Source organism: Pelophylax lessonae (genome assembly GCF_965119305.1).
Source record: "Pelophylax lessonae genome assembly, chromosome: 4".
NCBI lineage: Eukaryota > Metazoa > Chordata > Amphibia > Anura > Ranidae > Pelophylax > Pelophylax lessonae.
The window spans coordinates 213,626,913-213,638,391 of NC_138771.1; the positions used below are offsets into that span (position 1 = coordinate 213,626,913).

An 11,479-nucleotide genomic window follows, 5' to 3' on the forward strand; every position below is an offset into this window, starting at 1 on the left:
TTTACATTCCTGTCCTCATCCCCAGTACCCCTTTATATTCCTGTCCTTATCCCCAGTACCCCCTTACATTCCTGTCCTCATCCACTACCCCTTTACATTCCTGTCCTCATCCCCAGTACCCCTTTACATTCCTGTCCTCAGCCCCAGTACCCCTTTACATTCCTGTCTTCATCCACTGCCCCTTTACATAACTGTCCTCATCCCCTACCCCTTTACATTCCTGTCCTCATCCACTACCCCTTTTCATTCCTGTCCTCATCCCCAGTACCCCTTTACATTCCTGTCCTCATCCCCAGTACCCCTTTACATTCCTGTCCTCATCCCCAGTACCCCTTTACATTCCTCTCCTCATCCCCAGTACCCCTTTACATTCCCGTCCTCATCCCCTACCCCTTTACATTCCTGTCCTCATCCACTACCCCTTTACATTCCTCTCCTCATCCCCAGTACCACTCTACATTCCTGTCCTCATCCCAACTACCCCTTTACATTCCTGTCCTCATCCACTACCCCTTTACATTCCTCTCCTCATCCCCAGTACCCCTCTACATTCCTGTCCTCATCCCAACTACCCCTTTACAATTCTATCCCCCACTACCCCTTTACATTCCTGTCCTCACCCCCATTACCCTTTTATATTCCTGTCCCCCAGTACCCCTTAACATTCCTGTCCTCATCCCCAGTACCCCTTTACATTCCTGTCCTCATCCCCAGTACCCCTTTACATTCCTGTCTTCATCCCCAGTACCCCTTTACATTCCTGTCCCCCAGTACCCCTTTACATTCCTGTCCCCCAGTACCCCTTCACATTCCTGTCCTCATCCCCATTACCCTTTTACATTCCTGTCCCCCAGTACCCCTTTACATTCCTGTCCTCATCCCCAGTACCCCTTTACATTCCTGTCCCCCAGTACCCCTTTACATTCCTGTCCTCATCCCCAGTACCCCTTTACATTCCTGTCCCAAAGTACCCCTTTACATTCCTGTCCCCCAGTACCCCTTTACATTCCTGTCCCCCACTACCCCTACATTCCTGTCCCCCACTACCCCTACATTCCTGTCCTCAGCTTTACCCCATCTTCAGATTCCTGTTCTCAGCCCTCCGCCCCTCCCCCATCTTCAGATTCCTGTCCTCAGCCCTCCACCCCCCCCCCCATCTTCAGATTCCTATCCTCAGCCCCCCCATCTTCAGATTCCTATCCTCAGCCCCCCCCCCATCTTCAGATTATTCCTGTTCTCACACCACCCCCCCATCTCCAGATTCCTGTCCTCAGTCCCCCCCCCCATCTTTAGATTCCTGTCCTCAGCCCTCCCCCCATCTTCAGCTCCCTGTCCTCTGCTCCCCCTTCACAGCTTCCTCCACGATACTCACAGAGCAGGCAGCAGCTGGATAGCTCCGCATGGACGGCAGCAAGCATGAAGCTAACATCAGAAGCAGGGCAGCTCTGGAAGGAGGGCGGGATCTGCACAACTTTTCTAGGTAACCAGCTTGTGATTGGTTGCTAGCAACCAATCACCTGCGGGTTAACTTGAAGTCCCGCCCTCCATCCGGAGCTGTACTGGCTCTGATATTAGCCTCCCGCCGCCCGCCGTTCAGGATGGCTGAGCAGATGGCTGAGCGAGTGGGCTCCTAAATGGCAGCGGCGGCCGCAGGATGCGCCCCCCCCAGATTTTGCGCCCGGTGCGGCTGGCCCCCCCAGCACCCCCCACGCTACGCCACTGCCCACAAGTTCAGAAGGAAGAAATGCGGAGTCCACCCGACTGGTGTTCACAGTGCCCTCTCCTTTTGTAACACCGAGGCAACATCTCTTCTTCTGTGACAAGCTATTTTGCTGGAGCCTGAGCAACTTGTCTACTTGTTAGTTTTGCAAGTCTCTTCAAGGGTCCTTCACTCTGAGATCCCTCTTCTCTCAAAAGAGACAATGGGTCACCACCTCCTCTCCCAAGGCAGCAACTCACACAACATCCTTTCCACCGGCCCCCTGGCCTAACAGGATCTTCACAAAGTGTCCTTTGAGCAAAGTATCTTTGTAAAGGGATCCTCTTCTTCTGTACCACAACCTTCTTGGCCCATTGGCCCAAATTTATTTGCAAAATGTCCTTTAACTTGTTCCAATGAGTGATCCTGGCCCGTTGGCCCAAAAGATCTTGACAGAACATTTAGTAAGAGGGCTTCTTGTAGTAAATGAAGCATAGAACTAAGTGACTACTAAAGTTCTCTGAACAGTGTAACGCTCCTGCGTTTTTATTCTAAGCTGGATTTGCAGCTGCAGAATCTCCACTCAGTAGTCATGTAGAGATGTGTTGGAATACCAGATCCAACTCTCCAGACTCATCACTGTGGGCCTGTCTGCTTCAGCATACAGATATACACACACTCAATAAGATATTCCTGGAGTGATAGGATGTATATGATAGTATGGAAGTGATGTGCTGAAGGGACAGGTGTGAGCAGTGACAGTAATGGTAAGCACTTGATAGTAATGTTCAGGAGAGTAGTAGATGGTAATAGGTAGAATGCAGATAGGTTAGTAATCATTATGGTAACAGGTGGTAAGGACAGCAGATAACATAGACAGGATAGACTAACCCAGTGCAAGGATAGACGATAGTAGACTCAAGAGCTAGCAATCTATGTAACAGTGCAGATGGTAGAATTAGTATGCATAGATAGTAACAGTCCTTAATGTGCAGAAGATGATAGTGTAAGTTAGTTATGGAGGATTCCCCTGTGGGGTACTTATCACTAGTAAGGTTTAGTAAGTAGAGGGGTCCAGTAATGAGGGAGTGATCCGGTAGCGAGATACGGGATCAGTTGCAAGGTTCCGGTCTGTTCCAGGTAAAGGCAAATAGCTGGAGGTTCCGACAGCAAGACAAGGCTTGTGAGCATGTAGACACACATTGAACGAACAACGTGAGAGAGAACGCTGGCGATTGAAATAGCCGCTCAGCGGCGCTCAGCGATGACGTCATCCGTCTTAAAGGTGTATGCGTTCCACCTAACTAGAAAGGTGGGACGCAATGTTTTGAAAGGAAAATGGTAAATAAGGGTACCAAAGGTACCAGAATCTTACAAACAGAAAGTCTTTATGGGTTAGAGGAGCCGGCCCTCTTTGGTGATACTACGCAGTGGTAGCAGTTCTACTGGTTCCCAATCCCTCTTGCAAGGATAGAAGGGATAGGGGAATGTGGAAGTAGGGCTTTCAGCCCCAACAGCAACTTGAAATTGTCTTTGGGCTCTCAGCCTCTTTGTAACAACTTCCAGTCTAGCCAGCCTTGTAACATAACATCTTATCTACAGGGGTGGGAACTCTGCATCCTCAACAGTAGTAGTCGGGATGAGGTATCCTGACAGTCTTTCCCTTAGAGTCCTGAAAGCGAACAGACCAAGCCTGACCTGTTCCATTTGGGTGGCAAGCTTCCACACGGTCTATGTGGATTGCCAGCCCCAAATTCCAGTTTGCCTTCACAGAGTAAAAGGTGTCCCAAAACTCAGGCCTTTCCGGGTTCTGATACGGTTTAGGGATGTATAGAAACTCCCAAATCGCCTCATCACACCACTCTTCTCTCTTGGCCCCAACTTCCTGCATGATCTTCCAAGGAGCGTAGGGGTAGTCGTACCCATATTCCAGGGCCACCTTTCTTTGGATTAGATGCTGGCATCTTGAGAACCTGGGAAGGGCCTGTGTATTCCCTCTCCCAGGTGGGGTGTATGGGGTCTCCTCCCTCTTGATGAGCTTCGAATAGGCCTCATTCTGATCCTGATCCCGGGTGTAGGTTCGAGGTGGGGACAAATCTGGGACCCTCATAGCATAGGCCTCGCAGAACCCCAAGTTCTTGGCACACTGCATGTGCACCACAGCCTCCTTTGTTTCCTCATAAAGTGAACTGGGTCTTGCAGAGCTGCTCCTCTCCTCTGTTCCCCAGTCCCATTCGGTCTCCTCTTCAGACTTCCACACATCTATTCATTCTTCCAAGGACCCAAATCGATGCTGGAAGCGAGGAGACCCTATATCAATGGATCCAGCCTCCCCTTCAATAGACACGCTGAAAGCCTCTCTCCCAGGAGCCCATTGATTTCCCTCTGCCTTGCTGAGAGCGACGGATTCTGCCTGTGCAGGGATTGCTGGCCCTTCATCTGGCCGCGACTCGACCTGCACCATCTGTGTGCATTTCACCTCGGAAATATAAGTCTCCCTGGCCTGGCATACCATAGAGTAAGTCTGCTCCACTGGTCCCAGCCCCAGCAGTGCTTTTAACATTCCTCTTCCTCTGCCCACAGGGATCCTCATAGGCACCAGCAACTCATCGTTGAATCCTGTCTCCCACCTCACGCTCAGCTTCCTGGGCCGACATTCACTCCGCACCACCTGCACAAGCCTGTCGACGCAGTGCCCACACTGGCTCAATGCCCGCAGACACGTTCACTTCATGGACACATTCAAGCATTGGCTACATACCAGCTCGAGATGCTCCTGGTCCCCTTCGCTGTACAATGCCAGTCTCCCGATGAGCACTAATCGAACTCCTGTATCCCACAGGATCAAATCGGGTGATTCCATCTGCTCTCTCAGTACTCTGCCAACATGTGGGATAGCCCCTGCGGCCTGGCTTACTCCGGTATCCTCCATCTTGCTCCTCCACACATATGTCTGCTCCTCAGCTACACCCGATGGCGGAAGTGATGTCTCAGCTCTTTTCCTCCACTCGGTTTGGCAGTCCGTGGGTGGCGACTCCGCCTACGACTCCAGACTGGCTGACTCTCTGACGGTGGCTCCTCCTGTTAGGCAGATCTCTTCAGCGCGCGCTTTCCTGCGTGTTGCAGTAACCTCTTCGCTGCTGCTACAACTCTGCTTAGCCAGCATGAATGTCACTACGTGGCAGATTGTGATCGCTGACACACACACACACACATCTTCCCTTTTCGTCTGTACCTGTGCCTGAGCTGCACTTCTTTCTTCCCAAGCCAACTAACCTCCCATGCTGTTTAGGACAATTGGCCCGCTGTCATGAATTGCACAGTCAACACTTTTCTTCACAGTACATGTACAGACATGGCCCCCGACACACTGCTCTTTTCATCCATACTTGCACCGATTACTGTAAAGCAGACACAGTCCTTATGTGCAATACAGTGCATTTGTCCTCCATAATCTCTCCAATATTTTACTTGAAAAAACATACTGTTTCTTAGATAAAAGTCAGTTTGTTGCCCATGGCAACCATCCTTACAAATGTGACTTGACAGCACACTTTTACTGATCACCGTAGAGCAGACATTACTTTCTTCACTGACACTCCAGCACATTACTTGGGGAAGCATAGCATTACTTGGCGGGACTGCTCGGCCATTGCCGTTAGCAACCGTTGCTGTAACCAGGGGTGTAACCCAGGGGTGCATCCCGGATGACGCCCCCAAATGTAGCACTGCCCCCTTGAGGACTGCCAGATTTCACACTTACCGTTCCCCCTGAGTTACCATTAGCAACCTTGACATGCACAGTCTCTCACTTTTCCTCTTTAGCTCGTCCAATAATCAGTCCAGGAGTATGTAGTTGTTTTCTGGATTTTATTATAAATTAGGGTTGGGAGAAGGGAACAGTGAGATACTCCGAATTATCTAATCACAATACTGGAGACTTTTATCTCTTGGTACAGCCAGGCTGTTGATCCACCTTGCCACTGAGGTGAATTTAGATTTAAGCCTCTTTCCCAAGACGACTTGATGAACTAAGGTTATCTTCAGGACGCTGTCCTCAGTATCCTCTTTCATGACTGCCAATACCCGTCCACTGACTATCCTACTCTTGGTGTGGCCCCCTCAGGTCAGGCCCCTCGACACGTGCCACTGTACTCACGATACTGTTTTTCTAGGGTCTCCAGTGTCTCCCCCGCAGTCAGCTCTCCTGGAACTCTGGGTTCAGCTGCATTCCTCTGGCCCTCAGGACGACCCTCCTGAGGCCACGTGCCAATGCTACAGAGGAGGAGGCAGCCGCCACCCTCCCTCCGGGACTCTACTCTCCAGCCAAAGACCCTGCAGCACACATGCCCCTCGCTTTTATACAGTATCCCAGAATGCACCGAGGGAACCCGCTCCTGCCAATCACCAGGACTGTACCAAAGCCTATGCATCCATTTGTCAGGTTTCCTCCCCACTGACCAACATGCCTCCCTATTGGACCAGTGTGAAATACTCTCTAGACATAATGAATCGCATACTGAGCATGAGCAGACCTCACTAACAGATTCTGCTCTCCTATAAGCAGAGAGCAATAAAGATTTGCTTCCTGTGCCTATGATAGGCAGACAGAGCCAAAAACTATACTCTCTCACTAGCACCTACCTAGGAGGGTGCTACACATATGCAATCAAATAGCCTTATAAGCCAGAAAGAGTACACTTCAGCACCTAACTGAAAATCAAACCTTCAGATGCACTGAGGTAGAAAAGCTTATCTGTAGAGTAGTTTGGTTTTTCATGGAAAACTTTGGGGCCCCCCTTGCAGGTTTCTGGAGATTTCTCATGCACACGCTCTAATGGGATAACATTGAATTAATTAGTGTGCATGTCAGCCGCGAGGTGGAGATGACCATCACTACTGTACATTACACATGCGCAGGTTGCAACGAAAAATTTTTACAAACTGAAAGCTGAAAGAAGATGAGCTTTTAAGAGACAAACTGTAATGTGAACCTGATGTCTATGGTTTATGTACTTTAAATTGTTATTGGGTACATTACATTTATACAGTATTTTCTCTATAGGGTCTTTAAAGTGTTACTAAACCCAGGACCCTGCATTCACTTTATCTGCTCTCCCACAGTACACAGAACATAGAAATGCAATTATTTTAGTAAATAGAAGCTGCTAAATACCTTTTCTCATCATCAATTGGAGCAGTCTTGTGACTTCTATCAGTGTCTAGTTAAATCTTGTAGGAGGAGTTTTTATTCTCCTAAGACTTTCCAATGAGACTGTAGGACCCCTGCCCCTCTGTCTGGACAGTGCTGTTTGGCCCTCTGCTGATTACATGGTGATTACATGGTGATTTGGCCCTCTGCTAAAAACTTTCTAGCAAAACATACCAAACTGAGCATGTTTAGAGTGACTTCAAAGGCTCTGTCTTAGCAGGAGATAGATTGGGGGACAGTGCAAGAAGGGGAGGATCAAAGAAGACAGGATCAAATAGCCTTTTTACACAATGCGTAGGATTAACCCCTTAGGTTCCACAGTGAGTATAACACAAATTGGTATGGAGGTTGGGTTCAAAGGAGGAGGACTACAAGAGGAGTTAGAGAACCCTCATCCCTAAACTGAATAGTTGCACAAAGAGGAAAAGACCCCCTGGGTGGGACTGTGGCGGGTAATAACTCCAAAATGTATCAAAAAAGATATAAATGTTATCGCATAATATAAATACAGTGAACAGACATGTTCAAAACGTGACTTTAAAATGATGGCGACTGAACAAAGAATTGATGTGACAGATTTGGCTTGGAAGAACCTTGAATTGGTCCAAAAGACCCTACGCGTTTCGATATAACGTATAGAATCTCTTCCTCAGGGGTCTTAGACCATAGTTCCGCTATTAACAATCTATGATAGAAAACAAACATGTTCAAGAAACAATGTAGTTCTTTTGCTTTGCACCATTGTATAGGTTGCCACACGTTAACATATCTTTTGAAACACAGATGTACATACCATAAAGTCAGTCACATTTGTTTGGGAAGGTCGCCTAGATAAAAACATTGACTGTCCGACCAGCCGAAAGGAGTATGTCACAGATCGGCCAAACTGCCCCACTGCCTGCCCCTCACCATGCACCCCAGATGCAGAGGTGTCGATGTTCCAAATGTGAGCAGGGAGTGCGAACAAAAAGAGGGGGGAGGGGGCGATAGCACCAGGACTTCACATGGGGTCCAAACGTAGTGACACAGGAGAAATCCAGGCTCAAACTTGCGATTTCTTAAAACTGAAATAATCAGAAAAATATATATGTATAAGAAAAAAAGGTTGCAAATTATCAAGAGGCGTGCAAACAAGCCAATTGCTGTTCCACACCCATAAATGTCATTTTAGGTTCCTACTTTGGTTTATAGGTGTATGTATGGTATGTACATCTATGTTTCAAAAGATATGTTAATATGTGGCAACCTATACAATGGTACAAAGCAAAAGAACTACATTGTTTCTTGAACATGTTTGTTTTCTATCATAGATTGTTTATAGCAGAACTATAGTCTAAAACCTCTGAGGAAGAGATTCTATACGTTATATTGAAACGCGTAGGGTCTTTTGGACCAATTCAAGGTTCTTCCAAGCCAAGTCTGTCACATCAATTCCTTGTTCAGTCGCCATCATTTTAAAGTCACGTTTTGAACATGTCTGTTCACTGTATTTATATTATGCAATAAAACTTATATATTTTTTGATACATTTTGGAGTTATTACCCGCCACAGTCCCACCCAGGGGATCTTTTCCTCTTTGTGCAACTAGTGAGTATAACAAGTATGCTTTAATGCATATACAGACTGATTTTATTGTTATGGGTTTAGTAACACCTTAAAGGAAAGTTTTCTTTCAATATTCTTTCAAGATCAAACCAATAGTATTTTGATCAGTTGTCACAGGGTCCTTAAACAGTTAATCCGGCACTGATTTAGGCCTAGCTCTCAGTCCATGCTGCTCACTTTTATTCTTGTGATTCTGGAATGTACCTGTTGATGTTTGAACACTCTCTCTGCTGCTTCTAACATATGCAAAAGCCATTACTTTAAATTTCCTAACAACCACCAATCATTTTCAAACTTTCCTTTTAAAGGAGTTGTTAAGTCAGAAGATTTTTTATATTAATGCTTTCTATACATTAGGATAAAAAGCTTTCTGTGTGTAGCAGCAGCCCCAGAACCCCTTAATACTTACCTGAATCCCATCTCTTTCCAGCGATGCTCACGATTCCCTTGGCAGTCCGAAACTCTCCCACCTAATTGGCTGAGACACAGCTGCGGCACCATTGGCTCCTGTGGCTGTCAATCAACATCAGTTAGCCAATCAGGAGAAAGAGAGGGCAGGGCTGAACTACAGCTCTGTGTCTGAATGGAGACACGGAGCCGCAGCTCGACTTGGGTGCTCCCATAGCAGGCTGCTTGCTGTGGGAGCACTCAATAGGAGGGAGGGGCCAGGAGCAGAGAAGAGGGAGCCGAGAAGAGAAGGATCGGGGCTGCCCTGATCAATACCAACTGAACAGAGGAGGTAGGTATAACATGTTTGTTATTTAAAAAAGTTAAAGAAGTTTTTTAAAGAAGTTGTAAAGTCATAAGTTTTATGCATTAAGTTAAAAAAACCTTCTGTGTGCAGCAGCCCTCTCGGCCCCCCCCTAACGCTTACCCGAGGTCCCTCTCTGTCAAGCCATGTCCACGAGTGTCTCCAAAAATAGGGTTCTCCCTCCTGATTGGCTGAGACACAGCAGTGGCACCATTGGCTGCCTCTGTTGTCAATTGAAGTCAGTTAGCCAATCAGGAGAGAAAGGGGGCAGGGCGGGGCCTGGTGGGGCTCCGTGTCTGAATGGACAAGGAACTATGACACGGCTCAGGTGCCCCCATAGCAAGCTGCTTGCTGTGGGGGCACTGAACAGGAAGGAGGGGCCAGCAGCGCTGAAGAAGGACCTGAAAAGAATAGGATCCGGGCTGCTCTGTGCAAATCCAACTGCAACAGAGGAGGTAAGTATAACATGTTTGTTGTTTTTATAGGGGAAAAAATTAGACTACAATCGCTTTAAGTTTAAATTTGATTAGTGATAGAAGAGAAACAAATGGGTTTATTTATTAAAGACAAATAGACTGTTCTTTTGCAAATGCAGATTACCCTGCAAGCGAGTTATTCCCAGAGTTTCGTGAATGAGGTAAAGCTCTGCTGACTTCCATCATCCATCTGCTGCCTTGAGTAAATAAAACCCAAAGAAGGTTACACAGCACACATTTTAGGGAGTTCACTTAAACTTTTCCACTACCTTCTTACCTTTTGTGGGTCAATATGTGCTTATTTTGCAAGAGATTATGCAGAAATCAGATTACTCAAGGTGAATTCAGTTAACTCTCTGCAAGTTTGCATGCCTTGGAATTAGTCTGTATACATTTTTGTCTATATTTTATATATTTGGTAGATTCTAAGTTTTTTCTTCTTTCCTAACAGATACTTCAAAATCCTCAAAAATAATTGAGAAAGAAAATCAGCCGTTATCTGAAAGCTGTGGTAATGTCTCTGCAACATTTCTCACATGCGGAAGTCACATGGTGAGCGCTGCAGTCTCTACATCAAGTGTTTCCCTCAGTCAGGTCAAGCCCGAGCCCATGACTATCTTCAACCGCAACCCCACTCATCCTTTGCTCCATATTAACACTCTATATGAAGACAGGGATGAACGCATAATCGCTATTTCCTCCCCTGATCCAGCAGACATCATTTCAGTTATACCACCAAAGCAAGTCATGCTGGCCCCTTTTGAAGAGCCCAGGGCAATAATAAATTCTGTGGACTACTAGGCTTGAGAGCTGCATCAAACAACCATGCAAAATCACTGCATGAGCATGGAAAAATGTATTCTAAATATGCAAGCAGCAGCTTCCATACACAGCTTTGTCACAACTATCAGGGGGAACCTAATAATTTTTCCATGTCGTCTGCAGTGTGAAGCACAATTACTGTAAATCTATTAGATAAAGCAGCATGACACTTGGGCAGTATGCATACACATTGCTATGTAACACTATATTCCTACCTGGCCGAATATCCATTATTGACAGCCTTAAGTGATTAATTTTTTGGCAATACTCAGACAACTGTCATAGAACTGAAAACACTGAAAATATATGGGTATTTATCTTATTACAGGGTGCAAGAGATTACATTTTTGTTTTGGTTGGCTCTTGAAATGAATAAACATTTGAGCTAGTTTGATGGGCCAGATTCTTACCTTAATAAAAGGTAAGTACATTTAAATAATATATGAGTATTAAAAATAAGAATAACATTGATAATAACAATATAAAGGGAACATATAGTTTTTAGTAGTAGAATATATTTTTCATTTTATTTTTGTATAAAAATGAATGCATAATGAAATAGTAAAATAATAGAGAGGTTGACCTTCCTAGCTTACATTCTATCCATCCAGAACCAGTAGTAGGACTGCTTTAATTTAGCCAGTATAGTATTGTCACATCCCTTGACAGTGAATTCCGTATCCTGTGTACAGACAGAGACAAGCGTCTCAGAGATGGTGATGAACCCTATTTTTCTCCCATTAAAAAGGTTGTGTATTTGCCCCATGTCTCATTTAGGAAAAGAGTAGGAATCAAAAAGGGTGCAATGCATTTTTTTTAAGATTGCCAATTTGAGTAGCTTTTGGCAAATCACAATGACATTACTATTGTTATTGTTAGTTATTATTTTGCTAAACACTGTTCCAAAATTGTC

At 45.9% G+C, this 11,479-nt stretch overlaps 1 protein-coding gene across 2 annotated transcripts in view; it reads left to right on the top strand.

Annotated features, from left to right (window-relative positions):
• Positions 1–11,259, top strand: part of PANX2 (pannexin 2) — a 46,946-nt gene extending 35,687 nt beyond the window's left edge. For both annotated transcript variants that reach the window (XM_082255545.1, XM_082255546.1), the window contains exon 4: positions 10,196–11,259. In XM_082255545.1, coding sequence (XP_082111671.1) covers positions 10,196–10,545 — 350 coding nt within the window. In that variant the 3' untranslated portion in view covers positions 10,546–11,259. The remainder of the gene's footprint in view (positions 1–10,195) is intronic.
• The last annotated feature ends 220 nt before the right edge of the window (positions 11,260–11,479 follow it).